Genomic DNA, 24,025 nt, shown 5'->3' on the forward strand with positions numbered 1-24,025 from the left:
TGAGTAGTTCATCCTGTATTGGAATGGAAAGGTACGTGAAAATCCAAACTATTAGATATTTTTATAGAAAACATGAAATATGAAGGTGGTCAGTTGTATGACTGAAATATTTAATTACCGTTAAGATCGGATTGTTATATCCTCCTGGATCCATCTATATTTTTAAGGATATATCTGCCAATTAGAGAGATCCTTACAGAGCTATGATGGGAGATTAGCCTTTCATCCTCTATTTGATTGTTTTGGCTTTAGTTTTCACACCTCTTAACACTGACCATCTTTGTGCTCTTGCCATCTTTTCTCTAAACAGTTTATTGAGTCCCCTTTTCTATATTATGATACTGTAAATGCCATCCATCCTGAAAATGTGAGCCATATGGCTCTAGGGGAAGGGTATTCCAGTCCAAGGGAAAAGCGAAGGCAAAGGCCCTGGCTTGGGTCTGGATTATTCTGAGAATAACAAAAAGGTTAGTATGACTAGTAGGTAGTGAGCAAGGAGGGAAGTAGTAGGAAATGATGTGTTGAAAATACCCTGCTGAGGTGATGCAAGAAGCTGGAATCCATTAATCCAGGAGATGATGATAGTTTTGGCAGCAGGACAAGTGGCAAGAAGTGTAGCTCTCCCATTTATTCAACTGTGCATGTAGTAAGTGCAGAGTTGGATGTATTTATAGAAAAATTTTAAAAAAATGAATGACTCAAGAAAGTGACAGTAGTTTAAACTTAGTAGTTAGGCTTATTATGATAAGCCTTATAATGGACCATGGATTTTAAGCTAAGTAAAAAGGAAATTAAGAACATAAGCAAAGTAATCATCAGGTCAATCAATTCTTGGTCCTACAGGAGTTGAATAATTGTGGTGGTACCAGAGTGAGTTGGAATGATAGAAGATGATGGTAATAGAATGGGATTATGGAAATTGAGATTGTGGGTGTGTTGCATTTATGGTTAATAAGATAGAGTGGAGCTTGGGCATAAAGGGCTGAAGTAAAGTGGTGATAAGATCACCATATTATTAGAGGTGCAGAAGTTAAGGATTTGAGTGGCCAGAGTATTGAGAGGTTAATTTTTTGGATGTTGATATTACAAAGAATTATGACGGTTTTGAGTATATTTACAGGAATCCAGACACTAAAATTTAAAAGGATTGAGGAGCAATCATCTGGAGTTGCCATAGTTGACTGTGACAAGGAGATACAGCAGATATGATTTGGTGACAGTAAATTCACAACTGGGTGTTTTTTGGGGGGAAAGGGGAAATATGTGCAGTGGTAGTTAAGACACCTACCTTCTGTATTGATGGTACCGAGCTTTTAGGAAAGAAAAGAGCCACTCCTCAAGAAGGTTCCAGGAGACAAGGAGGTAAAAGCAATGTTCAGAGTAGAGGTTGAAAATATGTGTGATTATGGATGTTGATGTATCTGCTTTTTTTTTTTTTTTTTAACTCAATTGTGGTATCAGAGACATAGGATGTATTTCTTCGTATTTCGGTTCCAAGCATCTGTCACAGTAAAGCATGATTGAATGGTTTAATGTTGTATAGGTTCCCCAAAATAATTGAGCACATTTTTGGAAAATAAATCTCAGCCATAGTTTAGGTTTGTGAAAGTTTAATGTTTGTCAGACTATAAATTAATGTTCCAATGAATAACTGGGTACTTGGCTCATAAATGTCCAGGCAACTGTAAATGTATATTCTGTGTAGCTGTTTAATATTTAAGTTGCTAGCTGCTCTTCTCACCCCTTCTTCAATATGGCTGTTTTCATATTGAATTTAATTTCATTTGTAATTCTTTATTGGTTTTCCAACCCACAACTAAGTGTCATTATCATACACAGAGCACCACCAATTCCCGTTAATTAGCCCTATAATTGCAAGTGAAGAAATTGAATACACTTGAGCTTCCCATGAAAATTAAAAAATAAAATGGAAATACACTAATTGCCTATTTCACTTTCACAAGATTTCATAATTACTGAAGCATCTCTCTGCTGCTTTGAATTGATGCTTCTGACTATAAATTATGGTCCAGGTGCTCACAAGATGGGCGGTCTTCGGTTATGCCAATTTCCTATTTGTTAGTAGCAAATAGGAAAACACTGTGAGAAAAATACTGCTCCTCTAATGTGAAAAAAAAAAACAACTCTGAACAGAATTTCTATTCCCTTTCCTAACGTAAAAATTTTTGTCACTTAACATCTGTCGGTGTTTATTGGGAAAGACATAAGCAGGGCAAAAGGGATGCCCAGCACAAAAGTCTGGTTAGAAAATAGGAAGCAGGATCACACCATACTGTATTTCTTATGAAGAATGTAGTCTTGAATAGTATAATTCTATAAAAATGTTTTCTAAAAGCATTCATCAGTTATGGTGGTATGTGATGTTTGCGGCCAGTTTATTTGTAGTCTGCCACTAGGAGGGTCTAGCTCAAAGAGCTGATCTTTCACTTTAGGTGAGCTCATAAAATGTATTAAAAATAACTAATACTTATGGACCACTTTCTAAATGCTAGATACTATGTTAAGCACTTTCTGTGTATTATTTCATTGAATCTTTACAAAAACACTATTAAATCAATTTTACAGATAAACAGAATCTAGAAGTAACTTGCCTAAGATCACAAAGCTATTAAGTGTCAGAGGGGCAGAACAGCCAGTGAGCCAAGAGACCATGCTGAGCTGCCCCCCCAAAGACATAGTTCCTCATAAACAAGCTGTTAAAGAAGTAAGGCTGTGGCTAAGTCAGTTTAATGATTTGCTAAAAATTGTTCTAATAGTCTTATATACATTCATTCATTGATTTATTTACTGATTAAAAATATTTTGAGTGCTTATTATGTCAATACCAGAAATGACCTTGAAGATCAAGTAGCTCAAATCTCCTTGTACCCTCTTGCCCTGTTGTACTCCTAATACACACTGAGGTATGTTAAGTGGATTATCCACAAAGATTTTTATAGCAGGAAATTGGGTACAAATCTTGTTAGGCAGATTTATCCTAGGAATGCACATTTCAGTTGAGTAGAGGCTCTTCTTTCCAGTAGGAATTCATTGAAAATACATGTCAGGTCAATGAAATGGAGATAGTTCAGGTTAATGAAAATGCTCAAATGCCTAAAAGTACTTATTAGCAAAACTGGAACCAAAACCAGTTCTAGATAACTCCCAAGTGAGGCTTCCCAGAAATCTTCAGTACAAAAATGGAAAAACTACCACTCTGGTTTGCAGTGTCCTCTAAGAAAGATTAGACCACATATACTCTAAAGAAGTGGCTTCATGAATTGTCTGTGTACATGATAAGGAACAGTCCCTATAAGAATGCATCTATTCTTGGGTCATCTGGCCGGCTCAGTGGGTAGAGCATGAAACTCTTGATCTCGGGGTTGTGAGTTTGAGCCCCACATTGGGTGTAGAGATTACTTAAAAATAAAATCTTTAAAAAAATAAAATGAAAAAAAGAATACATCTATTCTTTTTTTTTTTTTTTTTAGAATTCTCAATTCTCTTTAATCACTGAATTTCAGTTTTTACGAATAATCTTAGGACAATTCAGGTAACTAAGGTTTTGGGAGGGAACAGTTCTTGTACATGAAGAACTATGACATGCTCAACTGTTCTGTAAATAACTCTATTGGCTGGATTATCAAACATTTTCACAGAAACAAATTTTTTTAAAGCCAAAGATCACTGCATTTATATTTACAAAAAAGCCATAAACAAACATGCACTTCTCCTTTACTGGGAGAACTGAAATCAATGTTTGAACATTAAGGCAGTGACGATTCTAAAACAATGAAATTCTAAGTTAAGGCTTTATGTTTGTTTTGAAACCCATAGTCATAGGCCACTGTGACCAAAGCAAACTCTAATCTGCCAGGTTGGGTTCATCTCTCCAGGATATGTTATTTATTCACTACCAACTATTCTTCTATGGGATAGGAATTAGTAGTAACATCATCTATGTACTTGGGGCTATTAGTCTACTCCTTAGGTTTTATTTTGAGGATTTTGCCTTCAGCAGCATAAGCATGTGCCACAGAAGGAACTTTTTCTTAATAAACTTAGAAAACGTACTGGTTGCACCGATTTTTCCTTGACTGAAAGTTGGACAACAATCCTAAATACAGTAAACCTCCAAAGCATATATGACCATGCTTCCATCTAAAAACATGGATGTTCTTGATTACTGAAATAACTGGTCTTCACCTCCTTTTCTTTGAAGACTGGTATTGCCATCTAAACAAATAAAGCAATAAAATGCAGAATACCTTATTTTAGGTGGATCTGTTCTATACTTGCTATCCTCAAGGCACAAATAACATCCTTGCTAGGCCAATGTCTTTCCTTATTCAAGGAAAAGATGAGAAGTGGATGAGAAGATTCACTTTAGAATAATTGTTGATTGCACACTTGCCCTATCAACTTACACTGAAATTTAGCAGGCGGGGATGTCCTTTTCTCTTCCCCCCCCCCTTTTTTTTTTTTAACATTTAGACAAAACTCAGATCCAGCCTACAGGTACACTTTGAGAAGCAGCTGTGGGAGCACCACCCTCACCTACCGGGGAGAGTAGGAGGGATGTTCCCAGAGCACACTCCAGTATGAGTTTCCACGGCTGGTATGACGTACGGTTACTCAGACTAGAAGGATCGCTCTTTACACTAAGTGCGTGCCGCTACTTCTTGAAGCAGTAATTTTACAGCAACATGTCTTGTGAGGAAAGTACTGTACACTTGGGTTGTTATCAGCAATAGTTCATGTGGAGGAAGAATGGCATTGACTACATGGTCTCAAAAGCTAAAGACAGCTGTAGTTCTCCTTTGTCTTCAAGTCAGAAAAAAGTGAGATGTCAAAGCAGATGAAATTGCAGGCAGCATGAGTCTCACGCCATCGAAGCGCTGGCGCTTACATCTGACGTGTGGCATCCCATTTCTTTAGATTTACTATCAGGAAACAGGAATTTCTAACAAACACTGTCAAAAATTGTAGGTGCAATTTAGGTTAAGCAAGACACATTTCCACTGAAATGTTTTGAAGATCTGAAAAGTCTGTACCCTAGTACCTGGTAAGCTTGGCTTCAGCTAATTGCTAGATGGGTTTGAAAGGTGTGAAATACACTTGTGTTTTTAAGATGGGAAGACTCACTATGACAGGGCAAATGTAGGCAACACAGAAACAATATTTTTAGATCAACATCTTATACTTTATAATACACTTACATTTATACACAAATTTCATGTTTACAAGTACAAAAGGCAAAGACCCTCCAAGAATTGAAGTAAATGCATCAGTAACTACATTCAATAGTGTTAACACTGTTGTCCTACTCTCCATTTTCCAAACCCAGAAGGAAATCGTAAACGCCGTCGCACGCTCAGACTTCATTTTTATAAGTTGGAGACTGTGTGTAGTTCCGCACACGTCTGGGTTTCTACAGAGCTGAACTGAGATTCCATTGTGTTCCAGGCCAAATCGGCCAGAAGAAAGTCATCCATGGCTGTTTGAGTTTCGTTGCTGGTGAAGAACAAGCTCCCTAGGGTTTCGAAGCCAGAATTCGTGGTCTGTGTTTCTGTACTGTTCAAATGAACTTTGCTCTCTACAGCAGGTATGTTTTTAGCAGCAGAGATTCCTTCAGTTTGGGTCTCTGTGGCAGATGAATCAGTACTCATGGAAAAGCTGGAGTGTTTCAGAATATTTCCCGGAGGCAGGTGGGGGCTACTGTCTAAAAAGAAGTTTAAGTCTGTCTGTGTCTGCATGTCAAACATTTCAAGGCCTAAGAAATTAGAATCTCCCCTACAACTATAGGACTGAGCAGATGTGTCTGCAAGGAAGAAGTCCATTTGGGTCTCTATGTCCAGTGATTCCAAGACAGCCTCGGTGGTCATGGTGTTAAGCTCACTCTCTTCAGTTTGAGTCTGGATATTTGAGGCGGACAAAAACTCTTCAGTATCAAAATCAATTGCGGGATTCTGGGTCGGGCCAGATGGGAGCTGGAGGTCAGATCCAGTATTTGTGTCAGACAAAAGACTACGATTGTCCAGTGTCTGACTGGGCAGATTACTTGACAAGATGTTTTCTAAATCGCTTAATAAATCTATAGTTTAGGTCTGGTTATCTGTCATGTTCTGTGAAGGAAGCATACTGTGCTGTGCACTGAAGTTTATAATCATTGCGGATTTCTCAAGATCATGATGTAAAGTCTTAGGGTGGTTCTGAGGTAACAAATCATGAGCGACAGTCTCCACTACTAAGCTGCTGCTTATAATGCTGTCTGCAGAAACACCGTAGGATGAATGGACGCTCCCAAAAATGTCAACAGCTTGGTCCATCTGTACTCAGTCATCTGTCAGACCTTGCATTCCACTGGTCTGGGTTTCTCTGGAGATCCCACCTGACTGGTAACAGGCATCTATAAACGCATCAGTCTGAGCAGCTATGGATGAGGTCACCTTAGAACTGGGCAAAAACGTTTGCGTATGAACACTGATGGGAAGGGAGGCTTGAGAACCAAACGTCAAATCTGTTTGAGAACAAGACGATACAGAAGAATCAGGCCCAGCCCACTGTGTGGAAGGTATGAAGTGTTGCGTGGCGTAAGACAGCTCTGTCTGTACGTTGATTGAAGAAATGCTGTTCTTCTGATATGTGTTCCCTAGTTCTTGTAAAGGATTAGACAGGCTCTTCCCCAAGTTCACTTGAACACTGTACTAACTGGCTCCAGAGCAAAAGGACTTACAATTTTTGAAAGAGGGAGACTTTCCTTAAGACAGCCAGCCTCTGAATCTAGGCCGAGGATCAGGGTTCCGATTGACAAGGGCAGTATGTGCACAGCGCCCGGGGCAGAACCCTGATGATCGACACCCAACACCACAGGCTGGGCCGAGAAGTCGGCTGTAGGCACAAAGACAGGCATGGGAGAAAACTGCATAACAGGAAGTTTCACCAGAGCCACTTTGGGCTTGGGTAAAAGCAACTTCTGAGGGTATCTCGGAGGTGTTGTAAGAGTCTGCTTTCCGGCATGAGAGCTGCAGGAGTCTTCAAAAGAAGCTACCAGCTTTATATCTGAAGTTTCCAGTTCTTGAGTGTCTGGTCTTGGAACTGGTTGGGTGCTCAAGGACTCAGTGGGCTTACTGGACAACTTCTGGCTGGGCAGCAGCTCTCCATTTTCCTTTTCTTACTAGGTGGATCCCTGGGCTCTGCCGGGATCTCGTGGCCAGTGCGGTAGACGTGGGACTGTAACGCAGTTCTGCTGGCGTAGGGACAGCCGCACGTGCACTGGAAGGTCTTGCCGCAGTCCTCGGCATGCCTTTTCAAGTCCCACTCCGTGCCATAGGAATTGCTGCACTTCCTGCACTTACCCTTCTTTTCAGCATGCATCTTCATAAAGTGCTGTTTTACGAGAGAAAATGGAGAAAATGGTTCTGTCAGGGCCTCTAGGGCATCCTTCAATTGGACAACAGTAGAATTTCGGTACAGTTTTCAAATCTTTTCTTATTGTTGGATTTACTATGCCATCCTGCAGGCGGTGACTCTTGACCAGGTGCATGTTGAGCGCCGGGCTGTTGGGCAGGATTTTGCCGCAGCCGCGCACGGTGCACAGGATGTTGGTCCGCACGGCCCCGGACAGCTCGCTCACCGACGGCTGGATCAGCTCCCCGGCCGGAGGCGCCGGACCCGCGGGCTGCTGCCTCGCCGCCGCGGGCCGCGGCCGGCTGCCCCTCAGCCGTCTGGGGGGCCCCCACGGGCCCGAGGCGGCGGCGGCGGCGGCGGCGGCTACCCTCCCGGCCATCGGGACGGTCGGGGCGCCCGAAGCCAGAGCCGCGGACCCCGCCGCCGCCGCCTCAGAGGCCGCCATGGCTCCCGCACGGCAGAAGGACCGAGCCTTACATCTATTCTTAAAGCATCTAAATTTTAGTAAACATTGAATAGAACAGCAAATACGTATTAATTTTGGAGCAGGATTTTTTTTTAAATAAGGTACAATTTGATACATATCTCAACAGTATTTAATTTTTCAGTCTTTGAGACTTACCATGAATTCTACCTTAAACTTAAAATCCTTTTCTGCGGTTTGTCCTAAATTTTCTTCTTAGTGTCACAAACTCCACGGATACCTATTTTTCTGCAGGTCATTTGGACCCCTATTTGTCTCACATACACACAGTCTCTGTGGGATGACAGACTGTCCAAATGAGCCTTTTCAAGCAACCTAATTTCTGTCTTTCCCCACAAATGATGGTAGTGGGAAGAAGGAAAGTTAGAGATTTGACAGTGTAAAACCCTGGAACTTTTTCTCTTATTCATAAGATATTTTCCCCCTTTCTTCCCAGCCCTCCCTCATGCGATCAATTGCAATATTCTTTTTCTGCAGTCCGACATACATTGTTTCATGTATACCATTTATTTTTCTCTACTGTAATCTGTTGCTACTTTTTTAAAAAGGCTAAAAAGTGTGGCTTAAATGGGAAAGATTCTTTTAAATACTCAAGTACTATCTAAGTAAAATTTATACAATGATTTTGTATAGGAATGCTAGATTCTTTGATGTCATAGTCTAAACTTTTAAGTCTAAAATATTCATAAATGAAAAAAATCACTTAAGTGAGTTTTCTTTAACATTAAGATTTTAAATTCAGTAGACTGAGAACTACTTTATTTTTTGTAAAATTAAAAAAAGAGGAGAGAGATGCTTTGTACCTTGCTTTTTTTATATTAGTGCTATTAATCCTGTTAACATTTTCCTATTTTCTGAACAGCTAGGCTCTTTAAAAAGGTCATTGTCATCTCACATTTGGTAATATCATCTCTCATAAACACCAGACCAGAGGCTAAGTAAGTTTATTTTATTCCTTCACCACCCCCACCCCATTACTTATATATTCTTTAGTTCAATGTCTTGCAAATGATATAAATTGTCCCCAGCTCACTTCAGCTTTAGGGGATTTGATGAGAAAAGACTGGGTGGTCTATTTAGTTGAAGAAATTGCTGGACAGTATGGGTAAATAAGGCAAGAACAAGAATTATTCTGGATGCCATAGCAGTAAGAGTTGCTGGCCATTTACTGACAATGACTTCCAAATTTGAAATTTCTAGGAGAGGGAATCTGAATGCTCCAGCTTGAATCAGGGTGTTTACTCTGGTTTGGTAAGCTCTGGTCAGGGAGCAGGGTTTTAGAGCACACATACCCTTAGACATGAAGGGCCATTTCTATAGGAAGGGGAGTGGTGTTAAGTGGACCAGCCATCTTTAAGATTAGTTGCAATAATTGTCCATACTGGCTTCCCTTAAAGGGAAATGAAAAATTCCATTCAACTTAAAGCATTTATACACTCTCTCTCTTTCTCTCTCTCTCTCTCTCTCTCTCACACACACACACACACACACACACACAGCAATGGGAACATGTTTACTTAGGATAATTTATAGTGTAAACCTTTGTTAACATTTCATAATATTTACATTCTACAATGATTTTGACATTTTGTTGATTTTGTTCATCTAGAGCTTAAAATTATCACTTGACAAAAATACAAGGTTTATGAAACTTTTTTGATTATTTGTATAATCAATTTATGCTTATACTTCCGGAAAGAAAAATTACGGTTCAAATTGGGGGGGGGGGGAAGAGTCATTTATATAGGTAATCCAGTAACCACTATAAAGCACACTTGTTGAAGAAAGGGATTTAGTTTTATTCATTGTAGCATCTATAGAATCTAGTACCAGAGTCCATTACCTGTCTAGAGAGAACTCAGTAATAATTTTCTGAACGAATAAATAAATGGGTGACATACCCAAAAGATAAGCATACATTTTATTCTATTTGTAAGCATATGTCATAAAAAGTCCATATCCTCTCTTAGTCTCTTCAGAGAATCACCTTTAATCACCTTTAAATTAAATTAGCAGAGACTGAAAACATAAATATTAGTTAGCTCATTGGATGGAGAGTGTTATTAAAGTGACAGAAATGACCAAGTACAGGCTTAACATCCTAGAGACTGTGTAAGAACACGTGGACACACAGCCTGTGTATCATCTTCCCAGACTTGGGAGATAAATGGATTTGAAGATAGGAAGTAATTATCATTAATATTGATTTGCACTCAAAAGAATGGTCAGAAATAAAATATACATTTCAATTTCATTAATTATATTAAACAAAGGTATAAGAAGAGCTTACATGGAGCAGTTTTCTCTTAGTTTTTTTTTTTCTTTTTGATGTGCCAAGTCCTATTTGACAAGTGCACACATAGGAATTTTTGTTGACTTGGCAATTTAACATTTGTGTAATTGCATGGCTGTATTCGTACAATGTATCATTTATCATTTGACTTCTTACTATTATTAGTCTCAGTAGATTGAAGTTTCAGGATCACAACATATTGTTGACGTGTTCTAGATGTAGCTAGTAGGTAGATCTTATAGTTTGGAAAACAAAAATTATCTTCCGCCTACATCTATGTTTCCCCTTCTCACCAATCCTTTCTCTTCTAAATGAAGATTTTGGTTGACAGTTCCTCTGTCATAAAAAAAATAATGAATTACCTTTGATATTTTTTATATTTCAATAAGAGGTCACTTTATTACCATTACTCGTATAGTATTTGCATTTAGCATTTGGCATTTCTCTTAAATTTTTAGAGAAACATTAATGTTTTTGTTTATGAAACATTTGGTTCTGTAATTACATGCACATATATATTTGTGTGTATATTATCTATTTTATGGTTATAGAATCAGAAACACAGAGATCACAAGTCTAAGAAAAAATGACCAATAATAGACATAATGGAAAATTGGATTTTATAGCTTATGGGCTCTCATACAAACATAGCACATTCTTCAGGACTTCAGAAACATCTTTTCACTTAGTATGAGCCTATGGGAGTACTATGTATGCAAATGTTTCTCTTCATGAAAATCATACGTGTATATATATGGTAGATAAATGAAAAATATGTATTTATGACCTTCATGAAGGACATGTATATTTGTTCTTATTATTTCATTGGGATTATTATTATGTACTCATTATCATAAAATGTTAAAAGAAATGATAGCTACTGAACTAATCAAGCAATTTGAGTTGTTCCTGGAATTGATTGTATTGATTGAATTATCAGGCTGCTTGCTAGGAAAGGTAGTGGGATACCTGGTTTTCAGTCAAGATTAGGGCACAATGATTGAAAAGCAAAGACAGGTGAATGAATCCTCCAAACCCGGATTTCCTTGTTTCCTCATAGTACGTTTTTAATTTATTTTGCTGTCTTAAAGTCATCAAATAAAAACTATTCTAGATACAAACTTGAAATTAATATCAAAGTCATAATGCAACTTTGAAATGATTAAGTGCAATTGATTTTATTGAGGTTGAAACTGGAAAATAATTTTAAGGTCTTTACTCATTTATTTGGCTAAAAGCTGTACTCTTGACTTATTTATTACAGTCTTAGAAAAATAAATTCAACTTTTACTACTTTGGTAAAATATACAGCTCTTCAATACTGTTGAAATGTTAATGAAAGTAAGATAAATCTCAGTAGTGTTAAAGCTATCTTCATCAGCCAAAATAAAACTGGCTAGGAATAAACACAGTAAAAACAGATTTTGACTGCTTTCAAACTCAGATCTGTTTTATTGGTGCCTTAGTAAAGACTGGAAATCACTTACATTTGATTCATTTTCATTTATAAGGGGAAGGGTTCTGAGGTTTCATAGACCTTTGTCATATGTCACTGTGTTCATATAGCTATATGTCTCTGCCTTTTAACTATATATATTTTTTCAAGATGACATCAGCTTAATAGTTTGGAATTCACTCTGAGACCCGACGTTGTCGATAAATCAATGCAGTGTTCTTTCAGTAATAACCACTATTAAGATACAGGGAGCCTCAAAAGCACATCTTTTGTTTTTTAACTACTTGGAAAATCATTAAAAGCACATTTTTATGACTGTGTAATAGAGGTAACACATGTTAAGTGAAGTATTGACTAGGTTTTCTTGTGTGTGTGTGTGACCTAGTCTTTTAAATTTAGATGTTTGCATGGAAATGAATGAAGGTTTTCATTGAAAATTAAGTTTCAAACTTGATATTTGCATATCGTCAAGAAGAGAGTTGAGTCCGTCCTCTGAACAGTCTGAACATGAATGAAATGAGTCAAAACACCCACCATGTCTGTATGAGAAAACTAAGCAGTTGTATTTTACCCCATAGTACAGGACAAAGGTATAGATGTACAGATGAGTAGAGAAATATCACCATTGACAAAATTGTATTGAAATATAATATCATGGGATCCCCCCAAATTTTCATGTTAGGACATTGGATATAGTGTTCAAAGCATATTCACATTTATTTTTTATTCTCATAATAAACTTATAGGAGAAATGAGACATAGATATTTGAAGTGAAAAACACAAGTTTTGCAGAACTCCTATGTAAAGTGCAGTATTCTCCAAGTGGGGAATCAGGCTTTTTATGTTCACTTGACTTTTTGTTTCCTTGTCTGTGTCCTGGTAAAATGATATCACATGGGACAGTCTAACAGTTCTCCTTCAGCCAGAATTCAACCATCATCTCTTTTGGGGAATGGTGCACTACCTAATAGAAGATGTGGTCCACATTTCTAGAAGATAGAGCACCATAATAGAATACAGCTGTTCCAATACAGGGAAATAAGAGGATAGATTTGGAAATAATGAAATTAGCTTACTTAAAATCTAGGACCTGCTAAAAATAAAATCTTGGTAGAATATAGAGTTGCTACATAATTCCCCCAAAGGTCTATATAAACAATCGATCCAATTATATATGTGTGGGAAATATTTGGAATACTCCTGTTTTTTTGGCTCTGAGAGTAGGAAGCAGTTTGCTCTAGTAAATGCTCTTGGAAGAAGAAATAATTTTTTAAAGGTTGTTAAGAGTGTTCATTCCTTCGATTTTTACATTAACCTAGTACTGCCAGACAAAAATACTGCTTCTGTGTTTAGGATTCAGTAGTTACTGAAAGCAGTTGGAAGCTTTGCTTTTATCCTAAATGAGGAAGAAAGCTGAATTTTCAAGAATAACCAGTTGGAGTTAAATAAATACATAACAATAACCATAATAATAAGAAAAAAAATCCAAAGATGGGGATTACTTATCAGGCTGTTTGATTTAGTAGCCTCAAAACTTTGGGTGAATTGGGCGCCTGGGTGGCTCAGATGGTTAAGCGTCTGCCTTCGGCTCAGGTCATGATCCCAGGGTCCTGGGATCGAGTCCCGCATCGGGCTCTCTGCTCCTTGGGAGCCTGCTTCTCCCTCTGCCTCTCTCTCTCTCTCTGTCTCTCATGAATAAATAAATAAAAATCTTTAAAAAAAAAACAACAAAAAACTTTGGGTGAATTACCCTGAGCTTCACTGTCATCATTTGTAAATGAATTAAGACTTCTTCTTTTACTGGAATGTGGTCAGGATGAAATGGAATCAAGGACTTTTGAGGCTATAAAGTCTAGCGCACATGGAGGTGCTATACTATTTGTTTTAAAAGTACTGTTAGGTATTTTTAACAACAGCAAAATGATATTATGGTATATCTACCTTAAATGTGCATAAAATATTTCAGGCCCAGTGACAGACTCTTTATTTTCTCCTTTATAAGAAAAATTTGAACATTCCATTTTTTTTTTTTTTTTGTAATCTTGGACCTAAAATTAAAAAAAACAAAAAAAGAAATCAAACACTCTGCCTTTTTTTTTTTTTTTTTTTTGACATTCTGGTGTTCAGAATACTTTAAAACTAATTGAAATGCAGTGGTAATACAAAAAGCAGTATAAAATTCAAAGAGATAGGCTGTATTTATATACCATATATTTCAGTGATTTTAGCTTGTGCAATAGTCTTCACTCTATGGAAAAACTCCTTTTTGAATATGCTGTAGCTGCTCTTGGTTCTTTTTCTCTTGATTTGTTTTAGGCTCCTCAGGAAGACTTGTTTCCTTCCCTATTCATTAGAACTTCTGTTTTCCAAGTCACTGTTACATGGAGAAGACCTCTTGCTAATTACCATGAAGAATATCGTGACCACATGTATAAACCTTTATCTCAAATTGCTCAGCATATAGAAGGGTAAAAGATTAATCAGAGATACATATTAAAATTCAAAATGCAAAGAATGACAGGAGTGCCTTGGGGAAAATGGAACAGGGTTTCCAACACTGAGGAAAAGAGGGTCAGTGGTATAAGACTAAATAAGGTATGTCCCGTCTTAGGTCCTTTTCAGATAGGCCAACATAATTTATTCGTATTACTTGTGATGGTTTCTTTTGCTATCCTAGTACTTCAAATTCATTGATATACAACCTGAAATTGTCATGGTTTCCAAAAAAATACTATTTCTGTTTAACCTGATTTTTCCTGTTTGTTTTAAGGGCATCACCCCTTCCTTGGCTATGGAAGCTTAAAGTCTTTGTAATCTTTAACCCTTGCCATTTTCCACATCCAGACTCTATTAAGAATAGGATTCATGCTGGGGCGCCTGGGTGGCTCAGTTGGTTAAGCGACTGCCTTCGGCTCAGGTCATGATCCTGGAGTCCTGGGATCGAGTCCCGCATCGGGCTCCCTGCTCAGCAGGGAGTCTGCTTCTCCCCCTGACCCTCCCCACTCTCATGCTCTCTCTATCTCATTCTCTCTCTCAAATAAATAAATAAAATCTTTAAAAAAAAAAAAAAGGAATAGGATTCATGCCTTTTTTGCAACTATGCTTTGTCATCTGGCCTTGCAACTATGCTTTGTCATCTGGCCTTGCTTTGAATTAGCTAATTCCCACTTGATGAACACACCCAATGCCATTGCTCTTCTGCACCCTTGCATATCTTTCTTCCTCCACCTGGAATGCCCTTCCTCTATAATTTCTTACTGAGGGCTGTAAACCACTGACTCAGATGCAACCTTATTCTTTCCTCTTTTTCACCCTGTCCCTTTTTATCTGGCTGCAGAACATCCCACCCCACCAGCTAAAAGTGAATCCTTTTTTCAAAATTCCATAGCCCTCGGTTTCTATTTGGTGGCTCTCTTCCATGCTACACCACATTATAATTACTTGAGAACATTCTTTATTCCCTAACTAACTTTGAAGGCACTAAAGCAAAAGGACTGTTTCTTTTCATTTGGGTATCCTGAGTCTTGTGGAGTAAGATAGAAATATATGCTTGCGCATGAATGAATGAATATATGAATGCATAACCATAGATAATTTCAGACTTAACTGGTTTAACATTTTCTTGAGATTAATATTTTTGGAAATATTTCTACATATGCACTTACACACTTTACAAGTATTCTGAAGAAATATATGTATATTTAGATACACACACACACACACAGGATTTTACTTTTTTTACTCTCGGTATAAAAAGCATGTCTTCTTCCTAAGGATGCTACGTTATTCCTGCTAGGATTTAAATGTAACATGGTTGGGGGTGGAGTGTAATAATCTTTCCTTGGAGTTAAAGATTTTAAACTAGGAAAAATAGTGACAAATATAGTTAGAAGAGATACATCTTGCTGGAAGAGACTTAAGGCCTGCTTTACAAATATTTAAAATTCTACCCATCCTCTGTATCCCCAGTGATGCTGGAATTTGTTTTAATTGCAATTAGATACATAGTAGGAAAGTATACTAGCCGTGTCCCTACCTTCAATTTGAAGTAGCTAAATACCATAACATGGCTAGAGTACAGCAAAAGCCAAAATAAGAATTTTAAAGGAAGCTAGTAAAATAAACATGGCAGTTCTCATCACAGAGTGTTGGTCCAGCAACATCTATATATGCTGTATATAAAAGATATATGAAATATAATTAATTTTCTCTACTATTCAGGATGGTATGTTTAGGTCAAGGTAGGCAAGAGGAAAAGCTGGAAAATTCTTTCTTAATGTATATTTTGTTTATAAGCAGGTATGCTATATTGGTAAATGAAATTTGAAATTATCAGAGACATCTGAATATCAACAGAGAAAATTTAGATGTATCCATATTACCCACTAAAAGATCCTATGGCCTTTAAGTTCATGATACCTGATTATTGTGTCTTAACTTTTTAATTAACCTAGTAGTTTTGACATACATATGTATGTATATGCCCACATGCTTATATATGCATATATATCCTTTTTAAGTTAGAAAATAAATTGAAGAAAAATTTTCTCTGTTTTATTGTATAAACCAAATAGAAACCTTCTAGTAAGACTCTTTCTAAGGAAAATTTAAAATGAATATATAGTCATAACAGCTAACATGTTTGAGCGCTTCCAGTCACTGTGCTAAGTAACTTACGCATTTTCTTTAACTGCACTATAACACCTTGAAGTTTTGCAGTACTATTTCCATTTTTGAGGAAGCTGAGATACAGAGAAGTAACTCGTCCATGGTGAAGTAGCTTATGAATGATTGCAATCAGGTTTTAAATCCAGCCATCTGACTCCAGATCCTGCATCCACCATGCTGGAGGTCAATCCATACGACTTTACCGGTTCTGTCCTTTTTTGCCTGAATTGTAAGTGCCTCTTGCCAGCCTACCAGCTGGGGCTTCAGAAACATGAAACACCATTTCCATAAATTTTATATGCTCCTCATGCTGTGATGCTGATAGAGCTGCTGCATAAAGAAACACAGGTTGTGGTCCCTGCAGAGCTGCCCCACCTCCATGAGAAATCACTCTGGGATTAAACAGGGATCCACTTCCGAGGTCGTTTTAAAGGTTCACACATCAGTTTTGTTCACCAGTGGGAGCTGACACCTCACTTTTTTATCAGATATTCAGAAACCATACATATTGCTTCTACATGTTGCTCTAAGCCAGATTGCTCCCTCGCCACTATTATAGGAATAGGAACAATGTGTTAAAGACCATTTGGATAGAGGATGCATAACTGGACCTTAAAAAAAAAAACCAAAATGCAGAACCCCAAAGTCAAGTCCTATTGACTTCGTCAAAGCAGGCCTGATTGTTTTGCTCAGTGCCTGAACCTTTCTTGGTGCCCAGCTGGGATCCAGAGGAGAGGGCGGAAGACAGGCATCTGTCTGGAAAACGGCCATGCTCATCAGGGCGGCCAACCAGACCTTGGAGGATAAGACGTATCCACTGCTACAGGACCCCAACCTTGCCTTTCCTGGTCATCCTCTTTAATCACCCACCCCTTTGCACTCACTTGTCCAGTATACTCTAGTTAGCAAAGCAGGACATTAAGTACTGAGATCCCTTTTCCTCCAAATGTTATTCTGAAGATTGATGAGATTATGTTTGTGAAAGAGTCCAGCAAACATCAAGTGAAAAACACTGCCTGCATAGCAAGAGCTGCTCTATTTGAACCATTCTTTTCTGCTTTTTCCCTCTTACTTCCCTCTGAGACCCATGACCGCATTCATCCTTCCATTTTCCCCAGCTGGGATGCTGATGGTAAAGAGGAAAAAGCTGAAAGTTGAGGCGAGCGCTGCTTTCCTTAGACATTTATGTCTGCCTTGTATTGCTATCATCTCTTCTAAGAAGAGTATTTCAAATACATGTTATTCATCTATAGATGTACTTCAACAAATGGAAGTTTCTTTTTTTAAAAGACTTGAAGTCACATCTCACAAGGAACACTTGTTCCTGACTGTGGTATTTTTAATTTTTGGCATTGTGGTACATTTCAGACTGTATGTGGAAAACAGAATGTTGTTTTGTTAGGTTGAAAAGCAAATATTTTTGCTCCTTACATTTATGATTTCCATGATGTTCTCATAAGTAGAATGGAGTCCTGCTCAGGTTCTATAGAAAATGGTTTTAGAGAGAAGCAGAAGAGGATCACAGTTAGGAACACAGATATAAATCTTTCAGACTTGGATTCAAAAACTGGATCTGACACTTACTAGCTGCCTGACTTCAGGCAAACAGCTCAATCTTTGCATATCTTTATCTTTTCTTCTGTAAAAATAGAATAATAATCCTACTTGTTGCATAGAGATGTTATGAGGAGACCAGGTATTCGTATGAAATACTTGGCACAACTTTTAAATGAATAGTCATTACTGATGATGCTTATGTGCTTGTAAAATATATATCAAAAGCAAAGAAGTCTTTGGGTATAGCATCAGTACATGAATTAGAAGACTAGCATTTCTCTCGCTGGCTTCCGTCTCATGATCCAAGTGGTGTTTTGAAGCCATTAAATTTTTTTCTTGGTTGTTTTTGGCAAGATCATGGTTGGCCATCCTTAAGGAAATATTTTCAGCCCTAAAGAAATACACCTGGGGGCGCCTGGGTGGCTCAGTTGGTTAAGCGACTGCCTTTGGCTCAGGTCATGATCCTGGGGTCCCGGGATCGAGTCCCACGTCGGGCTCCCTGCTCAGCAAGGAGTCTGCCTCTCTCTCTGACCCTCCCCCCTCTCATGCTCTCTATCTCATTCTCTCTCTCAAATAAATAAAATCTTTAAAAAAAAAAAAAAGAAATACACCTGAATGTTTAGACACATACACATACTCTTAAACATATACATAAAAACATACACCGTGTCTATTGTGTCTTGTTTCTCTACCTATGTATCATAAGTCTGGTGCCAAAAGGTACAAAGAATTCAGTCCACTTAATGGCCCTGGGACCAGGATGAATGATTATATATAATATAATATAGTTCTATAATATTATAGAACTTCCCTAAGGCAGCCTTTCCTTACCCTATGACTAGATCAAACCTCCATTACACACTCTCATTGTGCTGTGTACCCATCCCTCTGTATGACCAGGGTGTCTCCACTGGACTGTAATTTCGGTAATATCTATTCTGCCCACCACCAAACAGTGCCTGTACATAGTAGGGACTTGATCCATGTTGATCATGGGACTATTTTATAACTGGGCTGATTTCTGTGAGTTGCCAACTAAAGCCCGCTAGAATTGGTTTCTTCTCCTAGTTTATTTCTGCAGGTGAAGTACTTTGTAATAAGCATATTATTTTGTTGATAATGTGTAGGCCCTGTTCTTAGGATATTAGGTAAAATCTGGGAAAGTAAACAAAATTTCAGCAATTATTTAATGTAATCCTTGGAAAATAATCAAGACCAGGAGTCAGCGTGTGCTGCTGAACAGATTGGCTTCTTTAAAAAGGACCATCTGTATTGTTTCATTCCATTAATACCTACAAATTATGGGCAGCATTCAGGTAGAAAGAAGCTGAGTGCATCCAGGATGCTTCACTTACTGTGTGATCTTAGTCAATCTTTCAGATTCTTCAAGCTCCTATTTATGAATTTTACATTATATACCCCAGAGTCATAGCATGAAGATTAAATTAGATACATTGCATAATATCTCATACAGCACCTTGTACCCAACCTATATTCTTTTCCTCTCTTTTTACATATTTGCCACAACTATTTAACAAAGGAATTAAGGAAAGAAATTCCAAGTTATTGCTTAAACTAGAGGTTCTCTGTTCTCTCTACTTATGTGTGTTTTATCAAAAGTAAATCCTGCAGACATTCTGCATGGAACCTAGTATTTCTCCTAGAGATGCCCACAGACTGGTGCACATTATCAGAATACATGGAAAATTGTATTTCTCACCTGAGTCCAGGCTAATGGAAACCCAAGTGGTATCCTTAGTCATCTCTGTTGGAGATTCATGGAGTTAACATGATAATGGTCACTTTTCAAAAGCCCAGCAGAAATGTCATTTAGAGTAGATTGCTGAATTTTTACTTTTATGTGGAAAAGAGCTTTGATTTTTTTTAAAAGTAACAAGCTATTGATCACTGCAGTATGATTAATTACATTTTTAAAAACATGCATTCTCTGTAGAAAAATCAATACAAGGGACCTGGGATATGGCAAATTTGAGAAGCAGTTGCTAGTATATTTTATTCAGAGATAGATCCAAATCACAGTGGAGTTTATTTCAAATCATATGTTTGATCTAATAAAACATTTTCTTATAATGCTTTATCTTTGGTACTGAATGCTGTAAAAGGAATCTCTCCTCTTCTTTCATGAGAGCTTATAAATAAATCTTATTAGTGCTAGTCTCTAAATTAAAGAATCTCACCAAAGTCCTTGTCTACTGATTTTTTAAAAATGTTTGTTTCCCTATTGAGCATATTGTGTTTTATCCCCAAAGATCATGGATGGTTGAGTAGGGGGTGGAAAAAGGGTGAGAACATATGTTCTAATGTTTGGGGCTAGCTTATAAAAATCCTTCAACAGGGGCTCCTATGTGGCTCAGTCGGTTAAGCATCAGACTCTTGATTTTGGCTCAGTTTATGATCTCAAGATCATGAGATCTAGGCTCATGTCAGGCTCCCTGGTAGGCGTGGAGCCTGTTTAAGATTCTCTCTCTCCTCTGCTCCACCCCCTTAAAAAAAAAAAAAAAAAACTTCAACAAACATAAACATTAGTTTTTCAATTATAGAAGTCAGGTATATTTAATTACTCTCACAGACTTGAGTTACAGCACTTCTTCTGAGATATTGGACAACTTTTTAAGACTTTATTTTTTGAGAGCAGTTTTAGGTTCACAGCAAAATTGAGAGGAAGGTAGAGAGACTTCTCATATATCCTTTGCCCCTACATAGGCACAGCCTTCTCCATCCACATCCTCCACCAGAATGGCACTTCTGTTACAACTGATGAGTCTACACTGACACATCATAATTACTCAAAGTCCAGAGTTTACATTACAGTTCACTCACCATGTTGTGTATGTTATGGGTTTAGACAAATTATAATGACATATATCCACACGATAGTATCATACTTCCCTAAAAATCCTCTGTGTTCCCTTCTGTTCATTCCATACTCCAACTCCTGTCAATCACTGATCTTTGAGAACCTTTTTTTTTTTTAAGAAGGAATTGCATTTGTCATAGAAACAAAGGTGACAGAAATAAGGAGCTTCAGTTATTTTCAGTGCCGCAAGTTCCCACGGAAGGCAGTAAGGAAACATAACTCACCCAAGACCTGATTATTTGTGTTTCTCCTAATATAACAAGTGGTTAGTGTATTCAAAAGCACTATTTTGTCTCCTTTGAGTTATTTTGTAAATGGGGTTTGTACATTTGATCATCAGTAAAGATAATTCATTTCTTAATTCCTCATCTTCCTACGTATGTACTTATGTGAGAACAAGCAAATACTGGGCTGGCAAGTCATCTTTTTTCACTGGATCCTGTTCTATTATTTTTCTGTTATTTTTAAAATGTTTCTCTACTATGTTAGCATTTTATAGAAATGTATTCATAGGAACATATATCCCATCTTTCTCTTTTCTCAAAAGTCATTTCTACTGCCCTAAGGCTACCAATTCCATGTAATAAACAGATATTAGCACTTAGCCATAAATATGACAAGAAAAATAATAAAATCATTTTGGATCATCACATGTAGTAGGATCTAATTTTTCTGGCATTATCAAGGAATTAGGTGATAAATATAAATGAATGTTTTAGATGATATAAAGTATTATTTCCTTAAAAGTGCCTTTTTTCTATTTTAGTAAGTTTTCTCCAATACATCTTTTTAGAATGCATTTATATTTGTATGAATTCTTGAAATACATTTTTGTGAATACCAGCAAACATTTTTATGATGAACAAAGATCATTATCAGAAAAAAATATTTTTGTTGTTTTCGATTTTTTTCTGTACTGAATGAAATACCTAAGAAACCATTAGGGAGTGTACATTTTTTGGCATTATTATCAACAGACTTGTGCTGGTCTTTCTGCTTTCTTTATACATTTTTCTTTTTCCAATTGGAGATTGTATTCAGGTGTTTTCCTTTCGCTAAATATGAAAAATGCATTTGTATTAATCAAAAAGCCTTACTGCCCACCCCTCATATTTACCTCTCTTCCCTTTGATCTGACCAGAAAAACTACTTGTGTTAAGCCAGTTAATATAATTTAGCCACAACTGAAGTTTCCTATAGTCCAAGAATTTTTATGGTCTCCTGAACATAATTTATTTTAGCTCTATGATACCCTGCAAGAGGCCCTTTCTCTACTTCCTTCTGGGCTTATGATTACGTTTCAGACACCTGAAATTGCTGAAAACTTACCCTATTTAACAAGTGGGAAATTCTTATATCAGGAAATAGGAAAATGTAACACATATTTTTAATCAAATAGTGATGTGGGTGTGTGGTATGTAAGGCAGCCTTGAAAATTTCACAGACAGGTTAAAATGAGTCAGCTTCATGTCAGAAAATTTGTATAATTATGATGATTTTTAACTCAGAGCATTTTTTTTTGTCTTGGCTGATATGGCATTATTTTATTCAACAACAGATAACTCATTTTTTAATAGATTAAGCATCAAGTGACCAAAAGAAAAAATGCTGCCTTCCAGTGGGTATTACTATTTTTCTTATTAATAGTTTCAGTTTGCAGATGGTACAAAATGTGTTCAGGTGCATAACCTTGACTTTCCAGTATCTCTGATCTGTTTGTGACAGTGGAGACCCGAGTATCAGTTGAAGAATATTTGCTAAATTGATGTTAGAGAAACAGGCATTACTTGACTTGACTGTGCCTGTTTGATTTCTTCTCATCTATTTTTCGAGACCTGGATTCCTGTTATTTGTGTGTGTATAACTCTATACATTGCTCTCTGTGTGGATATGTGTAAGCAGATCAGTAAAGGAAATACCAAGCCCTGTAAATTGGCAGCCATGAAGTCCTGATGATAAAGGAAATGGAAGCTTATTATTGTCAGCGTGTGTCCCGATAACAACCATGGACTAACAAGATTGTTCATCCAATGTTTACACTTCAATGTGAAAATGCAGTTGTAACTGATTTATTGAACTAGCTGAACACAGTAGGGGGCACTCATCTTTATTCTTTCATGCCACCATCTTTCCTGCGTGCTCCCAGCTTAAAATCCCTTACTCCCACCACTTGTGCTCTCACTCCAGGCACGAAGAAGTGGTTTCGTTTTTCAGGCACTAAGAAGTCCATGCCAGCCTAATGTCAAAGCTTCAGTCTCTAACTAGCTTGCACGTTCCTGTCTTTCCCCGCTCTGGCTTGCCTTAGCTTCTTCACTGTTTGCCTCCTCTTATACTCACCTGCCTTCCTTTGGCCAGTTAAGCAAGGGGTTGGGGGGAGAGGAAGAGAGTAGATAAGGCTGGTATGGTGTCAGTGCCCTCAGAGTTGGACATCCAAATACAGTTTTTTTCTTCTGTGGTGCTTTTGTGGGTTTCTCCAAGAACCCTTCATTGGGGTCTTCCGAGTCCCTGCCATGGTGAAGCCCCCTCCAGTCAGCCCCCTACAACTAACTCCCCCCACAGTGCCTGGCTGCCAGTGCGTCCTGTCTGGCCACTTCTCCCATCCACGTGCCCACATGGGCAGAGTCACTTTCAGGAAAATGCAAGGTTGGATCCCTTCCTCAAGGGGCCACCTCTGGTCTCCCACTCACCATTAATACTCTCTCCTCAACCTGCAGGCTCTAGTAGGTCTATTGAGCATTTAAGCAATTTCAGCTGTGTCCTTGTACCAATCCCTGCATCCTCCAAACTCTAAAGAACATGTATCACATTGCATTCTCCACCCATTTCTCTGCCCAGTGCTTGCATTCACTGCCCAGGGATTTGAATACGCAAGATTTATTTATTCAGGGTGCACGGATATCATAGTGTTGTTTCCTCTTAAGAGTGCCATGCTCCTCCAGTGTGGGATCACCAGTAGGAGAGAAGGTGAATGAAAAAGTGCCTCATCTCAGATTGATGCTTCCCAAATGGAAACTTTATAAATTTTTTTCATGAGATTAAAGGGGGACTTACTTTGCTTCTGCCTGTGAAGCAAGTGAATGAATTCATAGTTTGAAGCATGTTGTTAGTATAGCCTGCTACAAGCTATCTGTCTGATGTGTGGGTGCTTTCTTCCCTTTCAGACCTGTTTTCTTTATTTTTTTTTTTTCCATTTGGGATGTTCTATTTATGAGGTTTTATAATTCCTGTTTACCAGAAATGAATTTGGACCATTGCCAAAAGTACCAGGTCTGCTGTTT

At 37.8% G+C, this 24,025-nt stretch overlaps 2 protein-coding genes across 2 annotated transcripts in view; one reads left to right on the forward strand and one right to left on the reverse strand.

The window, feature by feature from the left end:
- CHSY3 (chondroitin sulfate synthase 3) overlaps positions 1–24,025 on the forward strand; it is a 309,176-nt gene that overhangs the window by 162,928 nt on the left and 122,223 nt on the right. The gene's annotated exons all lie outside the window — the stretch shown is intronic.
- Positions 5,388–7,855, reverse strand: LOC110591026 (ATM interactor-like). Its single transcript, XM_044917030.1, is given in 4 exon segments — positions 5,388–6,703; positions 6,706–7,149; positions 7,152–7,419; positions 7,421–7,855. Coding segments are annotated over 4 exon segments (2,463 nt in total).

The sequence above is a fragment of the Neomonachus schauinslandi genome, chromosome 7 (assembly GCF_002201575.2).
Source record: "Neomonachus schauinslandi chromosome 7, ASM220157v2, whole genome shotgun sequence".
NCBI lineage: Eukaryota > Metazoa > Chordata > Mammalia > Carnivora > Phocidae > Neomonachus > Neomonachus schauinslandi.